The sequence below is a fragment of the Chionomys nivalis genome, chromosome 19 (assembly GCF_950005125.1).
Source record: "Chionomys nivalis chromosome 19, mChiNiv1.1, whole genome shotgun sequence".
NCBI classification, from domain to species: domain Eukaryota; kingdom Metazoa; phylum Chordata; class Mammalia; order Rodentia; family Cricetidae; genus Chionomys; species Chionomys nivalis.
Window position 1 is genome coordinate 17,057,108 of NC_080104.1, and position 23,462 is coordinate 17,080,569.

The 23,462-nt window shown below is 35.7% G+C and overlaps 1 protein-coding gene across 1 annotated transcript; it reads left to right on the forward strand.

Annotated features, from left to right (window-relative positions):
* The first annotated feature begins 2,676 nt into the window (after positions 1 to 2,676).
* Positions 2,677 to 16,953, forward strand: LOC130862044 (cysteine-rich secretory protein 1-like). Its single transcript, XM_057751414.1, has 8 exons — positions 2,677 to 2,722; positions 3,778 to 3,851; positions 6,817 to 6,933; positions 8,042 to 8,132; positions 9,744 to 9,889; positions 11,680 to 11,774; positions 14,762 to 14,850; positions 16,369 to 16,953. The coding sequence occupies exons 1-8, from the start codon at positions 2,677 to 2,679 to the stop codon at positions 16,494 to 16,496; spliced, it is 786 nt and encodes a 261-aa protein (XP_057607397.1). The 3' UTR covers positions 16,497 to 16,953.
* Positions 16,954 to 23,462: the final 6,509 nt, after the last annotated feature.

The following is a 23,462-nucleotide window of genomic DNA, read 5'->3' on the forward strand; positions in this document are numbered from 1 at the left end:
AACATTGTGTGAATCTACACCCTCAAATGATACCAAATTAATACATTGCTCAATATTGTGTTCAACTTCATTCAACCAGAAAATAAAGCTAACACTAGGAACCTTAAAAATATCAGAGGCTCTGGGGTTCTTTGCCAATATACACTGAAAGGCACTATCACATTGAATTTGCAAAGGAAAAAGACACAATTGTTTTCCAAAGCAATACTACCCAACAATTAGTTATGGATGCTTTGGATTTCTGTGAAGGAATCTTGAATTCTCTAGGGATCATGAGATGTATAAGATCATTCTCATTCTTAAAGGAATGATTTTTTTTAAAAAGTATATATATATATATATATTCCTGTGTAGAGGTATAATTGAATAAATTGTTCAGGAAGACCAGAAGCTGTCAGGTCCTCTTAGCTGGAGTTACAAGCAGTAGTGAGACACCTGAGATGAGTGGAAGAAAGAGAACTCACTATTCTCTGTAAGAACATAACTTACTCTTAACCACTCAGTCGCCTCTGCAGCCCCCTTAAAAGAAATACAGCTCTGATAAGATGAAAATGAATTGGTTAAGAGCTTTCAAAGCATCTATTGAAAACATATAGATACATTATAACACTAGATGAGTACCAAAGAGCTAGTAAAATTCTCTATTAATTTGTTTCTAATAACCATATTCAGAGTCACCGTATGATGTCAAAATTTCAGTTAGATGACCAACTATAAAATCTAGCATGTGTCATACCTTGTTAACCAAGGTGTGCTTGTCCAACCACATTGTGCCAAAACAGGAAATAGGTAGAGTACATATAGACAGTTCCCACTCTTGTCTGTCATCAGTTTTTTCTTCCAGCAGGACAAACACCTCATTCTGCTCGGACACCAGCAGTAAGTAACACTCCTTTATTTTAAGTTGAATCTCTTGATGTCAGTGCCTTTATAACTCATCAGCAGCAAAGTTTCATAGTTAATAATTTGCATCTGGATGGTGCCGTTGCTCAACCATATTGATAATTTTATTAAGAACAATTGTTTTTATTTAATCTTGTAAAGCTAAGTATACATGATTTAAGTACCTTATTTGTTATCCTGGAATAGACTTTTAACAAAGATGTGGGAATGATTTTTTTTTATTCTACAATCATAAATAATGCCTATGGCTTTTCAAAGTAGTTGTGTTAGAGGTATCTTTACTAGAACTATGATTTATAAGTGCAGTGAATTTTCTGTGCACTGATGCAAATATTATTAGATCTTAGATGAGAAGGTAGGCTTCCTCACAAATTTACATTGGCAAAAATCAACCTTATAGCACTGAACTTGAAATAAATGTGTTATTGGTGATCATCAGAAGAATATATAACTGGTTCATAAATACATTCAAGACAAGCAAAAAATAAAACATTTCATTTTTCTGATCATTGGTAAATAGACTCAAGTAGCTTGTAGGTTTTTTGCATGTATAAAATATGTATATATGTTATATGACAAAGCAGTTTCCCTCATAGATATTTGTGTTTGGTGCAGACAAGAAATGTTTCTGGAGAATATTAAGATATTATGATACTACTTAATGTCAATAAAAGTGGAATTATATGACACTGGAGAAGATTGCAATCCCCAAGGGCATTTATTGATGCCTTTCCCCAAATGCTTAAACGATGTACTCAGCAAGTTGACATCTGAACCTACAGTGCCTTCCAATCTGGCAAAACTCCTGATGTTGTATCAAAAGCAGTCAAGGCTATAATAAATGTCAATCCTGAGCTCTGTTAGATAATAGAGTGCACTGTGGCAACCCTTGAGGCACTGGTAAATTGCAGAAATGTGTGCCAGAAAATTCAAGTATTGTAGATCAGGCACAGTTCTGAATTCCAGTACCACTGCCCAGAAGATTTTAGGATGCAGGGGTGTTATTTCTTGGAAAATGAAAAGAAAAAAAAAGAATACTTTTCAAGAATTGACAAGACTATTGTCCTTATATGACATTTGTCCAGATTGTGTCCATAATGACATTTAGCAGTCTTGTAGAATTTATATTCTGCATTGACTGCTTCATATATCACAGAAACACGACAATGCAAGCTAAGTGAATATTACACATTTCATTGGAATTTAGAAAATATTGTAGGTAATACTCAGGAGAATATGACTAGTTATCATGTGATCCTTCCTGTAATGCATTCACCCCCACATACCTCTCCTGGGGTTTGATTGACGTGTTTCCTTGTGTACATAATCTTGTAAAGCACCTCAGTCTCTGTCTCTCAGAGCTTAGGGCTTTGAAGCCACAGAGACGGTGCTTATGTTTCAGCTGTGTTCCCTGAATTCTCATGACACCTCAGTATTAAATCTCTAATACTGAGATTGCTCATGTGTAAGTGGGATATTGAGTCACAGTATCTGCCTACTAAGTTTTTATGAGTTTTAAAGGAAGCTTATAGAGAGTCATGTAACAAGTGACATCAAACATAGTCTATGTTGTTCTGTGTGCCTGGATTAGGGTAAAGGGTGCTTTGGAAAATTCCGTGAAAATTATCTATTCATGCACTGTATCTTATCTACATAGACCTTTATTCATTGTAGAGAAAGGAAAACTTTTCTCACTCATTAGGAGAAATCATTAAAAGCAAGCCGAAGATGCTGGCAATTTGTCTCAGTAGAGTGAGCACTTGCTATGCAAACATGGGTGCCGGAGTTAAATCACCAGAATCCATTTTAAAGTCAGATGGTGTGACCACATGCTAAAAGTTTCAGTGCAGGCAGAAGGCATAGATGGAGAATACCCAGAGCAAGCTGTGTAGCCAGACTAACTGAACTAGTGAGCTCTGGGACCCCTGACAGATCCCGTGTCAACTTAGAAGATAGAGAGCATTTAAGGACTCCCAATGTCTGAACATGCATGCTTATACAACTGCTTGCATACTAGCACACATTCAAGTGTGTGTGTGTGTGTGTGTGTGTGTGTGTTTTACTTAATACCTTTAATAAGAGAATGCATTCCAAATTATTTAAATTGTTTTTCCCTATTTTTGAACATGGCATTAACTTCTCATACATTTACCATTATATATAAAATGATGATGAGAGTTTAAGGTTTGCAGGTTCAGTCTTGGTATTATTGATCAGAATTTGATAGCAAATGTGAAATATATTAAGACACTAAGGCCATTGACTTAGCCAAAATGATAGAGTTGTGTTTGGTAATGTACAGATATGTCTCAGCACTTGAGACTCTCAGGCAAACTTGTTAATTTGAAGCTACACTGGGCCAGATAGTGACATCTTTTCTCAAAAAAGACAACAAAATAAAACTTTGAATGAATGAATAACAAACAAAACACCATATAATGGAGTAGTCATATCTTAAAATATCCAACAAGGGTTAATCATGTCATAGTAATGCCCTGTCATGGTGATAGATGGGAGCTTTTGCTACTCTTGAAAAAATAGAGGAAGAATTCCTAAAATCCTAAAATCCCACGAGAGGACCTACATGAATTAGAGTGTGACAGAGGGAGGAGAAGCTAATTACTCAGAGCGATCATAAGTGCCTGCTTCGTGTAGGCTCTTTGGTTTGTTCCTTATTGAATGGGGGTGGGGGCAGCAGGCCTCTTGAGCTGATTTTATTATCATTTTGATGATATAAATAGTATGTCCTCCTTGCTATATTGATAGTAAATCTGGGGTATGGAGCCCATTACTTCCTCCATATATTCTGCATTACTCAGAACCCCATGTACTAAATGTAATAATGTTGGTCTTTTTCTCTTCTTTGTTTTCTAGACATGACATCATTCCCATTGTTGTTGTTCCTGGCTGCTATGTTGCCCCCATCCCTTCTTCAATATACCTATGAGGTATGGGTAAGGTTTAATATCTTCTCAGAACAGTTTAGGCAACTATGAAGGCTAGGAAGCTATCAGACCACTCCTCAAAACTATAAAAGGCCAGAGTGTGGAGTAAGTCTCAAAGTACTCATTGATAGCTTAGAGCGGTTGGCACTATTTTTAAAACTATGTCGAATGACCTTGTAGCCCTAAGTACAAGTTAATATTAAACAGAGGTTAAGGTCATGGTACACATGAATGAAACAGGCATACATTTATCACACAAAGTAGATATCGAAGATAGGACTGGATGCAAATATAATACATTTTGATTCAATGTCATTTAAATTGTATTTTTGTTATAGTTTTTAAGTAGACATATTCATATTAATTTAAAATACTTTTTTTCTTTTCAATGTGTTCAAGAAATTAAAATTACACTTGATATTTGGGTTATATTTGTATTGGAATTTTCATGTCTGTGGATTTATTTCTTAAATTTTCTGTTCCATGAGCTGTTATTGTTTTCTTTAATCCATTTCAATGTGATCCTCATAGACAACTGATATTATATTCAAATTAGCATGGCTTCATCTTTTTCTGTATGTAACTTTCATAGATACTGTTTGAGAAAATGATAACTACATTTACAATTTTAAAAGTTTGCTAGAATTGAGATGGTGATGATGCTTAGCAACACTTGTTCAGAATGCACAAGTCCCTGGATTTGATCCTCGCAATGCACGCACACACACACACAATTAACACACCAGAGGTGTTAAGTACGTCTACTATGCAAACAATAAGTATGTACATGAGGCAAATAGTAATTATTTATAATACGTTCTTAACTTAGGTAATCCCAGATGAGGTTCAGTCATCTTCTTTCATGATCTAGTGTGTAGTGCCAGCAAAGTTACGCTCCTTTTGGTTAGAAATCTACTAAAATTAGGAGGATTGGGCTTTGCTTTAGCCTTCATACACTTCTCCCTCTGCAAGGGAGACTATTAGAATTCCGCAAGAGTAGGGAGTGTCAATAACTGGTTAAACCTGTTTTTGAATATAAGTTATATGTCTTTTGTTACAATAATCAAATTAGTAATCTTGAAACCATTCATTATCTAGGTGTTCTTTCAAGCTGTTGGCATTCCCAGTTTCTTTCTTAAAAATATTAGCTTTTTATGGCACTTTTGAATCATCTATTCTCCCTCCCTTTTCTCTCCCTCTCTCTTTGGTCTACTGGTACTTCTTTATAAATTGTCAAGATACAAATAGCAGAGATATTCAGAGTCCTCTTTTATGAATGAAGGCTTCTTTGAGAGCTGCCATGAAGAACTGATTCCTCTCCAGGTGTCACTTACTATTGTTCCTCTTGGCTTTGCTTTTTGGTGCTGTGATTATTAGGTCCTATCACCTATCCAATATAAACCCTCTAACATTTTATTCTCAGATTTCATTGTTTCTAGAATGTTTTTATTTTTAATCTGTACCACTGCCTGTTAAGAAATATAAGCACACTTATTGTCTGGTGGAATTTTTATCTTCCATGGAAGGTAGGATAACAAGCAGGAAATAATAATGACTTTCTCAGAAGCTATATATTTTGTCTTTAGAAATGAAACAACTTTAGGTAGATTTTCAGGTTAAAATGGAATGTTTGGGGGGAGGGGCTGGAGAGGTGGCTTGGGGGACAAAAGCATTTACTACTCTTGCAGAGGACCATTTGGTTTCCAGCATCCACCTGAAGTTACTTACACCCACCTTAACTTCAATTCCAGGGAATCTAGTATTCTCTTCAGACCTCCATTTGTACTGCAGTCATCTACATAAACTCGAACACAAACATGTACGCTTCATTAAAATATATGTATTAGAAAATTATGTCATTCCCTTAATAAATAAACATCTGGGAAAATTGTTTCTTTACATTAAAATAAAACATGAGAATTTTCAAGCAAGAACTTTAACATGAACATCCTTTCTGCCTTACAGAGCAGTGACTGTGAGAGATCTCTTGGCACGAGGCTCTCACAAGTGTCTTCAGAACATAAAATATTAGGGAGAGATGGATATGTAGCAGACACTGGCAATGCAGTTGACTAGATCCATAGTGCAATGTCTGCAGAGTTTTGTGGGAGTAAGTACTGTAGAAAGGAGAAACAACTTTTCCCAGCAGGAAGATAACATGCATATGAGGGTCTGTCCATCAATAATTATGCTGTAACATCTTGCTCTTCCCTATAAAACAGTACATTTTGGAGTATGTTTCTACCAGAAAATGGCTCTTACATCTCTGTCAACTCACATAATATCATTACATCCTCCTGTCCTGCACAGACACAAAAATGTAAATTTAAATATTAGCATCTGAGTTAACTTAGCTGGCTTATTTCTGTTCATTGAAGTATAAAGTCAGAAATATTCATCTGTTTTCAGGAACTCATAGTCTCCAAATTGACATGGATATTAGATAAACCTGTCTTGAGAGTGACCACAAAAACCTGTCACATATTAAATTCTCTTATTGTAATAAAATGTTGAATGCACACATGTACCAGGTCTTGGTCTACACATATCTCACAAGCGTCCAAACTCCTGGTAAGATGGCTATTGATTACTAAGATCTATAATCTATTACATGTTTTCTTCCTTAACACTTCCTTGCTACAATATAATTGAGTCTAAATGAGTTAAGTTTCTCTACTGTGTATGGCTATCATTACAGCTCTCTCTTAAGTCAAAATTGACATAGGTAGGTATCCTCAGAAAACTTTTTACTTTGACATGTCATGAATTCATTTATAGTCTCAAAACTCTGTTTAAAGTATTTCTTATGAAAATGTCATAGATTTTCTTAACATTAATTATCAAGGTTTAATGGCTAGCATTTTCATGAGTCCTTTAACAAAGACCTTCATTTATCTTATCCAACTTAGTCACATTTTTGTACAACTTTAACAGACACTAACATGACTTTACGTTTATTTCTCTTTAGAAACTAGGCCTTGAGGATTTGTCAACCATTAAAAAGTCAGTCCAAGAAGAGATTGTAAACAAACACAATGAACTGAGACGAATGGTTGATCCACCTGGTAGTGACTTACTGAAGATGGTGAGGGCTCACAACAGTACACTGCATCTGGAGAGCTATGTTTGGAACCTGCAGATAGCACTTGGCTTCTCCTGTGTGCTTCAGGAGGGGGTGCCTCTATTCTAGCATCTCTTTTTAACAAAACAAAAGTATTTATTGCTTTGTTTATGAGCATGTTTACCTGTGTGTGGGCATGCACGTGGAGATTAGACTTAGTTTGTGTCTTTAGCTGTGCTATGATCAGAGTAGAATTTACTAAGTTTCTTTCATCACAGTAACTCATTGATATTATGGAGCTACAACAATTATAGTGACAGAGTTAAAAATCAAACTGGTCTGTAGTGAAAATCCACTATGTTATTTTGGTAGATGTTCTTTTCTCTCTTAATCTTGAGACAGAACATCTCTCCTTTAAGGTTCAATGACCTTTTATCTAAATAGTCTGCTGTTCTGGATTAAGAACCAAAGTTCACATGTCTATTTAAATCATTAAATGAAGGAAAAGAATGAAACTAGGATTTATGAGTCACCTTCTTAAGGCTGTAAAAATAGTCTTAGCACTTCCGCGTGGTTAGTGCTACTCGTAGTACAATAAGCACTCGAAGTCTTTAAGGGATGCTGTTGTGATTTCAGCAAGTCATCAGACTATTATATTTTAGTATTTTTGATGACCTTGGGAAGACAGACTACTTGTATTTATTTGGTACAGAAAGGGTCACATAAAAGTGGAAGTAACTTTGGACATAGATTATGAAACTACCAAGAAGATCAAGAGAGGGTAGAAATGGACTATAGAAGATATAGAAAGAACTAAAAAGAATATGTGTGACATCAAAGGAAGGTTAGGGGTGGGGGGGCATGAATGAGGGGATAAGCAGGATCAGAAAGATGGGGGGAGGAAAATATGCAAAAATAGACTTATTTATAAATGTTGTAATGAGAGTTGATAATATATATGCTAACATAAAAATTCAGATATATCCTACATTATATATTGATTATGATGATAGTCAGAAGGTGCCTACCTTTTTGCAATGATAAAAGCATTCATATCAGCCTGTCTGTAAAGACCATGTGACTTTGAGGTCTGAGTTTTCACATGGCTTTTTTCTTTCCTTTTCCTCTTTAGGAGTGGAACAGTGAGGCCCAAATAAATGCACAGGCCTGGGCAAACCAGTGTGCTTATCAACATAGTCCTCAAGAATCCAGAAATATCAAAAGTATGTATACTCAAAATCACTTATGAATAAATAGAGAATAAAATCCCATTTTATATCATGCTAAAAAACCGTTGTAAATAAATGCCTATTCTGACACTGCCTTTCAAAAAATTTAAGTTTCTCTGCCTTTTAAAAAAGTTAAGAGTCTCTGAAAGGCTCCATTCTGTGCTTGTTGGATGTTTTATATTTTACACAAACTGTCTTTCATGATGTCAGCTTTGCTCCTTGTGACCAGATCACAAGTACAACAAGGTCTGGATCATTGCTTTCTCTGTTTTGAAGACTCCAACCGAAGTCTGGATGAAAATAATTACTAATTAAGATCTTATAAAGGAAATTCAAAACTGGAATCTTTTATTTCACTCTTTTTTAATTATATGCAAGTGTGTCTCTGTGTATTTATGCACGTGTGCACGTATGTAAGAATGCTTCTGATGGCCAGAAGAAGGCGTCAGATCCTCTGATGCTCACAGGTCACAGGTTATAGCGTTGCTGTCACAGGCGGTTGTAAGTTACCCAGTGTGGATGCTAGGGGTTGGGTTCAAGTCTCCCGAAAAAGTAAGGTATGCTCTTACATGCTCAGTCATTTTCCCTGGCCTCTGAAATCATAATTTCCATATTTTAATCTAGTATCTTATCTGTACACTCTGAGTAGCTGAAAGATATATTACGTTGAATTAAAAATAGACTATGAAACCTAATCTTCACATAAGGAAGTGTGAAATGATGACAAAATAAATAAATGGGTAATGAGATAAAATATTTCTTGAAACATTAAAAATGATCACCTTTTCCTCCAAATTGAATCTAGTAAATTAAACACCTCTTTTCAAGGTTTTACCTCTTAGATATTCTTAATTTAATAACACAATGATTAAAATTTTATTTAAAAGACTACAATATTCAGTTAAAGTTTAAAGTAAATGTTTATTTACAGAGCTTGGAAAAAACACTAAACTACTTTTTAGGGTTAAAGATATTTTCTCCCATTCTCTGAAGATAATATGGCCCAGAAATTTTAATTTCCTAGTTAAGACATGACCTATGAACTGTAAAAATATAGTCCCTTCTGTTTTTGTTTGCTTTGTAGTTGTAGTTTTGAAAGAATGACTGCAAAGAATGCTCACACAGAACAGATATCTTAAATATGTAAAATGTTTATATAAAAATTTCTAGGAGATTACAGTAGAGAAATGGAAGGAGCTAGTCTTTGTCTTCAATATGACTGCAAATTTATATTTATTTTACATGAGACTCACTCACGTGTGTGTGCACACACATGTGTGTGGATACACACAAACGTATGGAGAATTTAAGGTGTGAATAAATGAGATCAAAGAGAGAAGCTACCGAGGAAAAGACTTTTCTAGTTAGAGATTATGGTGTTCAGCCCAAACATGTTGATACCTCTGGCTACTGTTCAGCCGAAGGTTCATTAGGTCTGAATCACTTGTTATGTTACTCAAAAGGAACTGAAAACAATGTCTTTAAAGAACAGGGATTCCATTCATATATATGTGTGTGTGTGTGTGTGTGTGTGTGTGTGTGTGTTTGTGTGCTCCCCTTTTTTCTCTATTGCTGTCTTCATGAGTGGCCTATTTTTCCCCATAGACTTAAGATGTGGTGAAAATATCTTCATGGCTTCTTACCCAGCATCATGGTCTCAGGCCATCCAAAGCTGGTATGATGAATCCAAAGATTTTAAGTTTGGTTCAGGGCCAACAACACCGGGTGCAGCAGTTGGACATTATACTCAGGTAAGAAAAGGTACTTTCTATTAGTGCTAGGCAAGGGGAAAAAAATTAATGACTTGATTGATTGCAAGGCAGAATTTCAGTGCAGAGAATTTTTTATTTTCTTTTTGAGAGAGGGTCTCACTATATAGCTCTGACTGACTTTGAACTTTCTATCTTCCTATCAGTCTCCCAATTTCAGGGAGTATAGGGAGAGTGCACACCAGCCACATACCCTTGGGAAGGATCTTGTGTGGTTGGTTATACATTGGCCTTGACAGTCATTGGCTATTGGAGCTGCCATCTTTCAATGGCTTATCTAACCTTTGTAAGGGAATATATTTGATTTTTTAAACCTCATTTCTTGACTCCAGCCCCCAAACAAAGGTAATGCCCTGTGTTCTTTTCTTTTCTTTTCTTTTCTTTTCTTTTCTTTTCTTTTCTTTTCTTTTCTTTTCTTTTTTTGGTTTTTCGAGACAGGGTTTCTCTGTAGCTTTGGTGCCTGTCCTGGAACTAGCTCTTGTAGACCAGGCTGGCCTCGAACTCCCAGAGATCCGCCTGCCTCTGCCTCCCGAGTGCTGGGATTGAAGGCGTGCGCCACCACCGCCCGGCTAATGCCCCGTGTTCTAAGGCGCTTATACAGACTTTGGCAAGACTGCGCATCAGCTCTGTATGGCTCCCGAGTTAAAAGGGCAAATGTATATCCTGGAGTTTTGTTACCAGAAACCCTGCTAGGTGGCTTCCTATTGGACCAAAAGGCTCAGTCCCTGGGCCCTTTCCTATCACATAAAGTGGCTCCTTAAGCAAGAATTACTGGATTGTTCCTCTATCCTATCCACTCTCAAAAAAGGTCTATCAAACCTAGGAGAGAAGGTGATGTGGTGATCCTGCTTGGCTGCATGGAGAAAATATCCAGATGTGGTATAGGGAGGGGCAACTCAAAATTCGTGGCCTAATCAGATCCTGCAGGCTGAGAGATTTGAGATGAAACACAGTTTCAAATGGGAGCCAAGAAATTCAAGAACACAACTCTACATAGGCGCACCCACCATACACATCTAGGACATATTTATTGTTACTGCATAGCAGGCTTCCACCAGGCTTGGACCAGCAAGGCTTCCAAGCCATCCGCTATTCCTGCCCACACAGAGAGGAAGATACTCATGGCCACAGCTTAGTACCAAACTAGACAGCCTCTTTTTGAAGCTGAGAGGAGGTTCTGGTTCATCTCTAAGGGTCAACACTCTATGGGCACAGGACACGTGTTTTTGGAAAACACTTCAGTGTACATACCTTCAAGGTAGTCAGCAACAGCGCCATGGTCAATTTGATGTCTGACCAGGAATTGACCTGATATCCAGGATACCCTCTTGCTGTCTATGTCCATAAACCTGAATGGTTGGAAGCAGTGTCAGAGAAATGCCATATAATACCAAGATCCTCCTGGTGTCTGTAGGTTTTTTGATTCCTTTCATTGTGCCATGAAGCTTCCTGGCCTCAGCCCAGCCATCTGCATCCTCATCATCTTGGAAACTGTCAAAGATGTTAAAGAACAGCTTCTCTGAGAAGGACTGAAGCTACTGTCAACCTCCATAAATTATACTGGGTGCTTCCTTATAATTTTTCCAGACGAGCTGACCAGCATCAGCCCGTTAAGGCTATTTTAACATCTGTAGATTGATTCAATAATTTAAATATGCCCATAAGGATTCTAGAAACAAAGTATAACATCAGTGCTTAAATTTTATATTTTCTATTTGTTTTTCTACATTATTTTCTATGTATGTGCCTTGTCTTCGTCTCTGGGTGTATAGCTAGTTTGGAATACCACTCACCAAGTTGGATGTGGAGTCGCTGAGTGCCCTAACAACTCATTGAAATATTACTACGTTTGTCACTATTGTCCTCCGTAAGTATCCACTTCACTTTGACATTTTTTAATGATCATAGTTTCAAAACAAATTAAGAATATATTTTACACACGAGAGGGAAATAAACCTTAAATATTCTTTAGAGATGAAACTGATATAACTGAATCTTTGAAATGTACAACTCAGCAGCTTCATGAATCACATTCAGAAGCTTTTCCTTTCCTTTCAATATTATTTCTCTTCCCTCCTCGATTGCTGCTTCCTAAACACATAATATAGGGATTATGAAGCTCATATTTTCAGTTTGTGCTGTGTTTGGAGGCCACAAAGCAAACTATTAATATTAGACTAGGGGTGAGCATGGGTTAATGATGTAGATTAGTGATGTGGGCCTTCTAATTAAGCCGATCCTACCTCTGATTATATAAGTTGTCATAATTTTTAAAATTCAGTTGCTGAGCAGCAGTAGTGTTTCATGCCTTTAGTCCCAGCACTTGGAGGGGCAGAGGCAGCCTGATCTCTATGAATCCAAGACCAGTCAGGGCAACATGGAGAACTCTTTTCTGAAAAATCAAAAAAAAATTAATTTATTGCTTTTGTTTTTGAGAATTTCATATAGGTGTACCATATTTCCATCATTTCCATACTTCCCTATCCTCCTTCAAATCTTCCTCTCCTCTCCTCCACAACTTCTCTAAAAGTCATGATTTTATCTGTACACACACACATATCCAAACATGCACACACACAATATCACCAAGTCCATTTAGTGCTGTTCTCATGTGCAAGTGTTTAGGGTTGACAACTTGGACCTGGATACCCTATCAAGAGTCTCCTCCCTGAAGAAAACTCTATTTTTCTTTCTATATAGTCTTTGGCTGTCACCCTTGGTTGCCTCCCTGAACTTGAAAATAAGAGTCTATTGCTAAAAACACATCAACTTCAGACCCAGGAGTTGGAAGCATGCAGCTGGAATTCACCTGGAAGTTTCTTTCCTGCAGACTAGCTTTCATAGTATTAGATGGTGCTATGGAAGCTGCCATGGGAAAAAATTACCAAGAGTGTTATATTTTTACAAAATCGTAATAATGACTAGCCTAGTTGTTATTTTTCCAATCTTAATTTTTGTTGCTTTGTTTATGTATATGTACGGTACCCCACAAAGACCAGAAAAGTGCATTGAATCCCATAGACCTGAAGTTAAAAGTGATTATGACCTACTTGATATGGTTGTTGGGGATCAAACTTGGATCCTCCAAAGGAACAGCAAATTTTCTTAACCACTGAACCTTCTTTCTAGCCCCATGTTTCTTCCTTCTACCTGTAAGAATTTATTAAATCTTAGACTTCAAAGGCTCTTTCAGAAGTCTTTAATATATTTCCAACAGTTAAGAAAGCTAAAATCTTAATTCTTTTCTCCTCAGAATTTACTAAAAATTCTGAAAATCTGTTCAGTAGAACTTAATTTTAAAGACAGAAATTCACTTCCCTTCTGTGATGGATGTTTGAGCTCTTTAAAAAATTCCCATGAAAAAACAAATATATGTTCATAATATGTATGTTAACCTAATTTTTCTTAATTAGCTGGGCGGTGGTGGCTCATGCCTTTAATCCCAGAACTCGGGAGGCAGAATCAGGCGGATCTCTCTGAATTCGAGGCCAGCCTGGTCTACAAGAGCTAGTTCCAGGAAAGGCTCCAAAGCTACAGAGAAACCCTGTCTCGACAAACCAAAAAAAATTTTTTTTAAATTACATCTGTATGTATGTTTGTCCTTGTGTAGTATGTGCCCATAGGTGCAGATGCCTGTGGAGACCAGAGGCATCAAATTCCCTGGGACTGCCATTACAAACAGTTGTACATCATCTGAAGTGGGTGCTAGGAACCAAACCCAAGTCTTCTAAAAGAGGAATGTGCTCTCTTAACTGCTGAGATATCTCTCTGTGTCTATTTGTATCTTCTCAATACAAGAAACTTACATAATATGCGTCTGAGAATCTTTTCAAATCCAACCTTTTAAGTGATTCATTTCTACTCTGTCTGTGGGTGACACAAATGGTGTGGCATTTCAGTTGAAAAGGAAAGTAGTCAAAGAATTTTCAAGAATGTTTCTTTTGGCATTAAGGAAAATACAAAGAAAGAAGCCATTGCATTCTACCAGCTGCCTGGTTAAATGAGAGGCACCTGGAGTCTGGCACCTTGATCAGATGAATAATGAAGAGAAGCATGTGGCAGAACTTGTGCAACACTTTATGACATTTCATTTTTAAGATTGCTCAAGCACATAGAGCAATATATAGAAGAGAGGTTCTGCTGCAAGTCCTTGGAGAATGCGTGCACACCCCTGCCACCCATAGCGCAATGGAGAATCTGACTTCTCTATTTTCATATGCCAGTCAGTGAAGTGATGATCCTCCCAAGGCACAGGCTGTCACTATCAGAGTACTGCACTTTTAAGATGGTTTTTATAATGTGTTTTTCTAATTAACATTCTTAGTTTTTATAAACATAAAAGTCTCATACCCACATGCTACCTTCAGATAACCCCAAACTTTCCTATGCTTTAATTCTTGAACCTTACCACATCATCATGGCGACCTCTCCCATACTGTAGGAATCAGGAATTATAGCATTTTTCTAACTGTCTCTATAGAAAGCATCTTTTATCCTAAGCAGCATCCTGTGCTCCACTGTCTTAGGATTTTTCCAGGTTTGTGAGGAAATGAAGAGACTGTTTCTATATTAAAATGTTTCTAAACCTTTAGATTCTTATTTATCGTATTTCAGTTGCTCAGGTTAATAGAACATGGTTGAAGAGTGAAGGCGTTAATTATCCCCTTATTTCACATCTATATCTGAATACTCTTAGAAAATATTAGATTTTTATATAGCGTGGCTAAAGCTTTTAATAGCAATCCATATATACGTTTATGTGTATATATGTATGTATATATGTGTGATATATGCAAGCATTAGAGTATACAGAGAAAAATTAAAAATATTTTATATTTTTCTTTTCAATTTCAGTGGTAATTTTATGAACAGGCTATACATCCCTTACACAATAGGAAAACCATGTGGCAGTTGTCCTAATCACTGTGACAATGGACTGTGCAGTAAGTATTATAAATATACAAATATAACAACATAAAATGACAGTCTGTTTTATAGCATGGCCTTATGTTTGAGAGGCAAAAATGTACTTAACATCATTTATTTGAATTACAAATTTTCCTTTGTTTATGGTGTGTGTACTTTTGCCATTGAAAAACGTGATACTTTATGTAGTCTAAAGAAACATCTAAGTTGGGCGGTGGTGGCGCACGCCTTTAATCCCAGCACCCGGGAGGCAGAGGCAGGCGGATCTCTGTGAGTTCGAGACCAGCCTGGGCTACAAGAGCTAGTTCCAGGACAGGCTCCAAAACCACAGAGAAACCCTGTCTCGAAAAACCAAAAAAAAAAAAAAAAAGAAAGAAAGAAAGAAACATCTAAAGCCACTAAAACCAGTGCATACTTGTATCTGTATTGGTATTATTGCTATTGGAGTCTAAAGAAATATTTCTGTGGATGTAATTCAATAAAATTTAAAGTGAATTTCCTTATTCTCTAGGTTAATAAGATCTTAAGTTTAGCGTTTTAAGACGAGAAAGCAATACAAATCTAAGTAGTTGAGGCGATAGAACACACATCAGGCCAGAGAAAGAAGACAGATACTACAATTCTTTGCCTACCAAAAAACTTAACACAAAAAATTCCTAAGGTCCTCCAGAGCATCATTTGAATTTTGTGTTACATTTTTATTTATTTGTGAATGTGTACTTATTTCTCTCTGTATATGTATAGGAACATGCATGTATGCCATGGCATCTGTGTGTGATTGTGTGTTGAGTCAAAGGACAGCTTATGTAAATTGTTTCTCTCCTTCAATGATATAGTTTCAGAACTAGGTATTTTTGTGTTATTAGTGCAAATGTTATGAAAATGGGTTACAGAGAGAGGAAGTAGGTATATTAATAATATATTTCAGTATTTTTACATAAAGAGGTTACTAGACACAGTGGCTTTAGAACGTATTAATTAAACTTGCTTTGCTGAGAATATAGAGTTTAAATATTAGCTGTATTTAAGTTTAAAAATTGCTTGCATAATGACTGACAATTTAAATAACTAATTTCTTTTTTAAAATATTTCTCTTTATTTCATGTTTATAAATATTTGCATGTACATGTGTGTATATATTTATGTATACTACATTTGGGCCCCATGACTATGAAGGACAGAAGAGGACACTTGGTTCCATGGAGCTAAAATTATGAGTGGCTGTAAGCCACCATGTAGATGCTGAAAATCAAAACCAGTTTCTCTACAAAAAGAACGAAGACTCCTAATTGCTGAGCCATCTTTCTCAACTCTCAATAGCTCAGCTCCTCAAAGAATCACTCAAGTTAGTTTTCTTAAGCCTTTTTTGAGTGAAGAAATATATCAATTCCACTAAAAGACATCTCACAAAACCTCAGTTTAATGGAAATTCATCCATTTACTCAATTCCTTTCTCCAAATTCATGTTTTATTTAGTCATTCTTGGTAGAGGAAAATAATAACAAAGTAATGAATATCTCTATTCGTTTTTTCAGCAAACAGGTGTTACTATGAAGATACGTATTCTAACTGTCCATCTTTGAAAGCATCGCTAACCTGTGAACATGCAATGGTTAAAGAAAACTGCAAAGCTTCATGCAACTGTGAAGATAAAATTCATTAAATTTCTAGTGCACGAGACCAGGGCCATGGGCAGGAAGACCTCCTCCCCAGCTTAGTCTTGTCACAGTCCACCAGGAAATTCTAGGTATAAGTACACTCAAATGATTCCAAACAGTAAAGATCCATTTTTTTCTATGTCATCTCATTTAGCAGAAATAATTTATAGCCAAATATTTTAAAATAACAAAATCAGTAATACCTTTTGGACTTAACCTCTAAATTCTGTGACGAATTTAAGGAGTTGACTCAAATCCAAGATTATATGTAGTTTGTCTGTAGGACTAAGGTCACTAAAATTCTGTCTTGAGAACAATAATCAGGTTCCCAGAGCACAGTGAAGTAAAGAAAGAGCATATACTTCCACTGTAGCTTTCAGTCACCTTTCCTAGCTCTATCTAGCTATCTCCAGAAACAAATGCGCATTAGCTCTCTTTGATTCCTTCTCAGTATTTACTCCTCTTCACATTCCTCAGAACTAGTGTTTCAAATTCTAAACTTTAATTTGCATTTTAATTGTTGGGTATTTCAAGTACCCTTTTAAAATGTAACTTCATGAACAGAATTTGCTTTTTCAAATGACTCCATTGACCTTGATTTCTTTTTAAAAATTAAATAAATCTTAATATTTGCATATTAATCCCTCTCAGTTGTTTGAATTGGTGATTTGGGTTTATTTATTTCAGTATGGTACTACAATATTCATGATACCGCTTACTTAATTTTTATTTACATTAAGGTTCTTAGCATTTCCAAGAGTTGACTAATGAGTACACACCAGTTGATAATCAATAATGGAGCCCACTTGACAAATACTTCTGACCCGACCCTGGCATACCATGTTCAACCTTCAGACTCAGCTCAGATCATACATCCTCTATGCCCACACAGAATGATGAGTCCCATTGACCCTAGATGACCTGCATAATCGCAACCTTAAGACATCCTGTGCACTGGACAACTCTAAGATACCAAAGAATCTAACATTAGACACAAATCCAATGAAAAAAAATCCATATTAACTGGTCTCATTGCAAAATCATAATATATACAGTTCCAATAGTATGGGCTTGCCCTGCCAAATCCACTAGTTTTACAGAAATGTTTTACAATGAGAATGAATGTCAGGATTCAAAAAAATCTTTTAAAACATAAAATTTTATCAAGGAATTTGAAAAGCTTAGAGAAGAGATTAACAAATATCTCAAGTAGCATAAAGAAAATAGTGCCTGAGTTATGTCTAATATATATATATACACATAAATACATACACATTGAAAATAAAATTATGAAGACAATTCAATATTTGAAAACTATGTTCAGGAAGAAAAAGAAACATTAAAGGGAATTCCAGCTGAAAAAAAGATAGAATTGAAAAACTAACCAAAACTCAGGGGAAGAACAAGCAGAATGTATGGAGAAGATGATAGAATATCAGTACTTAAAGAAAAGACAGATGAATTGGGCTATTCAAGCAAATAATATAAAAAATTAAACAGGTACATACAGGAAAGGAACATGCAAAACTGTGGTGTACCATGGAAGCACCAAATCTTGGACTTACAGACACAGAAGAAAAAGGATAGTTCCTTTCACTTTCAGTTATTCAGATAGTTTTTCTGGAAACAATAGTCTAGGTTGGCATTCATTGTCTTTTAGAATGTGACATACATTGCAGCAGGCTCTTCTGACTTTTATAGTTTTTATTGAGAAATTATCTTTTAATGTTATAAGCTTTCTTTTGTATTTGACCTGTGGTTTTAACTTTGCAGTTATTAGGCTCCTCATTTTGTTCTATATATTTAGTATTTTAAATATAATACTTTGCGATTGTCTAATTTTTGGTCTTGTCTATTCGGAGTTTTGTGTGCTTCTTCTGTCTGTTTGAATGTGTCTGTTCTCAACTTGGGGAAAGTTTTCCATGATCTTGTGGGAAATATGATCTACACTATTGAACTGGAATTATTCTTCTTTTCCTCACCCAACCCCCCGCCAAGTCCATTCCACGTGCTGTCCATTTGCTTTCTCTCAAACAATAAAATAAATAAAATAAATCCCTTCAGATCAGGCTCCTTTTAGAATAGATTGCTCTGTACTTAAGATCTAGAAAACTTCACACTCAATGTATGTTTAGGTGACTCTGATGAATGCTTAAATCGCTCACTTTTTTATTTGAGTCAGTGTTCTGAAAATGCTTTCAGTTTTCAAATGATCAAAGCCCCCATTGTGTCTATATTTTAAATAAGTCTTTTATTAAAGCATAAACAATAACAATTGGTTAATAACAGTAATAAAAAAGATATATATATATATATATATAGTCTTTTTAAAATGTACTACTGGAAATAAAGACACAGGTTAACACTAGTCCTGAAGTAGGAGGTGATTTCAATCCCCCACTTTCACCAATAGAAAAGTCATCTAAAAAAAAAAAAGTAGACAGAAGCATCAGAATTAAATGGCATCAAATATCAAGTAGACCTAGCCGATTTCTAGAGAATATTTCACCAAACACAAAATATGCATATTTTTTCTCAGCTTCTCTATAATGGACAACACCTTGAAACACAAAATAAATCTTAACAGATTCAAACAAACTGAAATAACTTCATGTATTTCAGTTTTATGTAAAACTTAATTTTATATCACACATACACTAGAAGCCTAAATTCAACCACAAACAAAGTTCTAGTAATTACATAAGCTTATGGATAGTAAATAACAATATTAAATGTTGAATACATTTTTTAAAAAGAAGTAAAAAACAGATAAAAAATCCTAGTACAAAGGCAAGTGAAATTATAACAACCTCTTAGACACCTTAAAAGCAATTGTAAGAGGGAAATTGACAGCTTGAAAATTGGATAGAGCACAAATAAATGAATTTATAATATAAGCTAAAAAATGTGGAAAAGAAAGAACCAGCCAAAACCCAGTCCAAAAGACAGAAAGAAATAATAAAAATCAGAGCATAAATGACTTAAACAGAAACAAAACAACATAAAAAATCAATACATCTAAGTGCTAATTCTTCAAATAATTTGATTTGGTCCAACTTGAGCCCATGCTATGAGAGGGTGGTCATACCTAACACAGCCAGGAACCGGAGTTGGGTAGCCAAGAAACCTAGGATAGAAATACACATGATTGGCAAAAAGTAAGCCAAAAAAAAAAAAAAATGAAAATGATTCCTAATGATATTCTGCTGTACTCATAGATTGGTGCCTAGTCCAAAAGTCATTAGAGAGGCTTCACGAAGCAGCTGAAGAAAACAGGTGCAGAGACCTACAGTCGACATTAGGTTGAGATTAGGGACTCCAGTGCAAGAGGAGGAAGAAGAATTGTAGGAGGCAGAGAGGTCAAGGACACCACAAAAAAACTCACAGAATCAACTAACCTGGGTTCATTGGGGCTCACTGAGCCTGAACTACCAGCCAGGGAGCCTGCATGGGACTGACCCTTATAAGCTCTCTGCACTTATATTACAATTATGTATCTTGATCTTGTGGGACTCCTAACAGTAGAAGCAGGAGCTCGCTCTGATTCTTGCCTGCTTTTCCAACTTTTTTCCTCCTATTGGATCATGTCATCCATCCTTAATACAAAGGGACATATCTAGTATTACTGCAATTTGATATGCCGTGCTTGGGTGAAATCTATGAGATACCTTCCCTTTTCTAGAGAGAAATAGAGGACTTATTGATGTGAGCTCAGAAGGGAGGTGGGGGGAAGGACTGGGAAGAAAGGAGGAAGTGGAAACTGTGATTGGATGTTAAAAAAATAATAAAAAAATAGGAAAAGAAGAATCCCTGCCAAACTTCATCTACAAAACTGGTATTACCTAAAACAGAAACCAGGTGAAGAAACAATAGCAAGATGAAGAAGGGTGAGAAGGGGGAGTAGGAGAAAGAAGAGGCGGAAGAGAAGTAGGAGCAGAGAGGGGGAGGAAGAAGGTGAAAGTAAAGGAGAATACTAAAAAATATATTGATGATTATGATAATTCTGACCAACATCCCTAATGAACATGAAGGGCAATAGCCTTAATAAAATACTTGTAAATTGAACATGGGCATATATTAAAAAAAAAGTCATCCACTTATATCATGTTAGTTCTATTTAGGAGATTCAGGGGTGGTTCAACAAAATAAGCGAACAAATATAATATATCATATAAATGATTTAAAGACAGAAAAATCCTATGATATTCTCAAGAGATGTAGAAAACTTTTTTGACAAAATCCAACATTGTTAAAGAATAATCCTTTTGTACAGTGTGAAGAAGTGTTGTTCTCATTGCTAATAAAAAGCTGACTGATAGCTAGGCAAGATTTTGGGGGCAAAGAGAATGTTGGGGAGAAGAAAGGAGGAGCCTGAGGAATCATAGCAGATTCTGTGAGACTTAAAGAAAGCAGGATGAAAAGTACAGACATAGGTAAACCAAACGAGTTTAGGGCAGCACATAGATTAATAAAATGGCTTAATTTAAGTTATAAGAGCTAGCTAAAAATGATCCTAAGCTAACAGCTGTGAAATTATAATTAATAATAAATTTTCTGTGTGGTTATTTGAGAACTTGCTGGTATGACAAAAAAGTCTGCTTACATATAACACCTAATATGGGACACCTACATCCATATAAGATCTAAAAAAGCTTTCTAAAAGATTCTAAACACACAAAAATTGAGCCAAATGCAACTTCCTAGTCTCATGTCTCTCATCTGGATGTGTCTGGTACTTGTGGGCTTGAGCAGCCAGGGTGAGTGCCTCCAGAGAGAGCCAAAACAACACACCATGAACTAAGCTGCGTGGCACATTTTAGTTTTGGCCATGGTAAACAGAAAAGTTTACAGATATCCGGTAAAGATAGATCAAGACAAAAAATAGTCTGAACAGGTTACAGTGTGTTTAAAAATGTACGCAGGCTTGGGAGAGAAAAGTGAAATGGCATAGACAGTCATAAAACAATTTAAAAGTAATAAAGTCTTTAAAGAAACAGTAAAGTAATATAAAGGAAAAAGTCACACAAAAATAGAAAACACACAGAGAGTCTGGATTCTATATGTAATTGTGTTGTCTTTAAAATGTTTGGGTACTAATAAAGATGTGATAGCTGCTAAGAGACATTTGATGAGACTGAACGAGCATGTGATCAAACCAGGCTCTCTGAAGGTGGCTGACAATGGGGGCTGACTGAGAAGCCAATGATAATGGCACTGGGATTTGTTTCTACTGCATGTACTGGCTTTTTGGGATCCTAGTCTTTTTGGATGCACACCTTCGTAGGCCTGGATGGAGGGAGGAGAGCCTTGGACTTCCCACAGAGCAGGCTACCCTGCCCTCTCTTAGGATTGGAGTGGAAGGGGAGGAGGTGGAAATTTGGAATGGTATTATTTATAAAGCAAAAATAAAATAAAACAAAATGTTTGAAAAAATAAAAAAGACATATTTGATGATGAAAGCTGCTAGATTAAACCAACCTATATATTTTTTAAGTATCTTGACTTCAAAATGGAAGTCAAAAATGTATTATTTTGAAGGGGGGGAGAAGTTAGGCTTTTACCTCCACAGCGAATGAGAGACTGTGGCTATATTCCAGGTTGATATGGACCAGCTTTGATAGGGAAATACCCCCTGAAAATCCTCGTTACAGACATAACGAAATTAACTTAGAAAAACTACGGAACTCATAACATATATTTTACTTGCTCAAACATAAAACGGCAAATTATCTTTGGCTAACTTGTGTACAACACAGAGTCTATATTTGCATCAATGCAGGCATGCATGTCACCTTTAAAAGTTCACGTATTTTCACAATATGGGGGCCAGACACCAACAAAAATCAATGGGCCCATTGATCCAGCATTATAGAATGCCTCTATTATGGTCTCCTCAAAATGCTGCACCCAAAATAGCTTCAAGACTGTTGACTGAGATGGTCCAATCCCACAAACTACTCTAGTCAAGACTCAACAATTATCCTGATTTTTTAAAATTTCCCCCAAAGATACCAGCACCAAACAACAATAGAAAGTAGTCTAAAAACTGATGTCAAAATTCCAAAGAGATGTGGAAGAGGTGTGTTTTAGTTAGTCAATGGATTATGGATGTTTGTCATTGTTTAGGGAAGTAGGTAACAAGTTTTTATTGGCTATAAAGAAATGGATAAATAAAAATTCTAAATTCAAAGATCTCTCTCTAAAGAACAAAAGGCTGGTATAACAGGAATGATAGGGAGATGGTAGATTATTGAATCTACTTCAATCCAAAAAAAAACAAAAAAACAAAAACAAAACATTTTCCATTGGTTTGGATTTTGGTTTATTAATATAAATGTCAAGTTATTTTTTTGCTATACTATGTTTTTCATTGGTTTGGATTTCGGTTTATTAATATAAATGTCAAGTTATTTTTTGCTATACTATGTGTATGTGTATACTCTTGTTTGGGGTACTTTGCATTTGAAACTCATTTTAAAATGTAATGTATAATTAAAAATACAGTTTAGTAGTCACCTATGATAATCACATTATAATATGACTATGTGGTCATATTAGATATTATTTTAATGTTAAACATTTATATTTAGATACATAGATGGTCTTCTAGCACTTAAAAGATCTATAAAATATGGCATTTAAGGTATTTAATAACCTAAGTCTTTTCATGACAATAAGTCACATCTGTTCTTGACAGTACCATTTATTTCAAAAGAGAATGATGGGTATCAAGGAACCGTCATATGGAGTATACTTTCTTCATGGCAAAACCTAGCCATTTCGGCAAAGAAACTGCCCTTGCTTCAGTTGCTGACAGTATACTGTCAAAACTGGACAAGCAGAATGCAAAAATGGGTGACTGCCACACTTTGCTAAGACAAGGCAGAACAGTCTTTGAAAATTCCCTGCTTCTCAAAAATATTTGTCAAATATACTGGTCTATAGGCCAAAGTTGGATGCCTCAATGTTAC

What these genes read in the sequence shown, in the direction of transcription:
- LOC130862044 (XM_057751414.1), top strand. Translation starts at nt 2,677, where the DNA reads ATGGGTGCCGGAGTTAAATCACCAGAATCCATTTTAAAGTCAGATG. An exon ending in TTCTTCAATATACCTATGAG is followed by an intron (nt 3,852 to 6,816) that starts GTATGGGTAAGG and finishes ATTTCTCTTTAG; the next exon opens with AAACTAGGCCTTGAGGATTT. An exon ending in GTAGTGACTTACTGAAGATG is followed by an intron (nt 6,934 to 8,041) that starts GTGAGGGCTCAC and finishes TTTCCTCTTTAG; the next exon opens with GAGTGGAACAGTGAGGCCCA.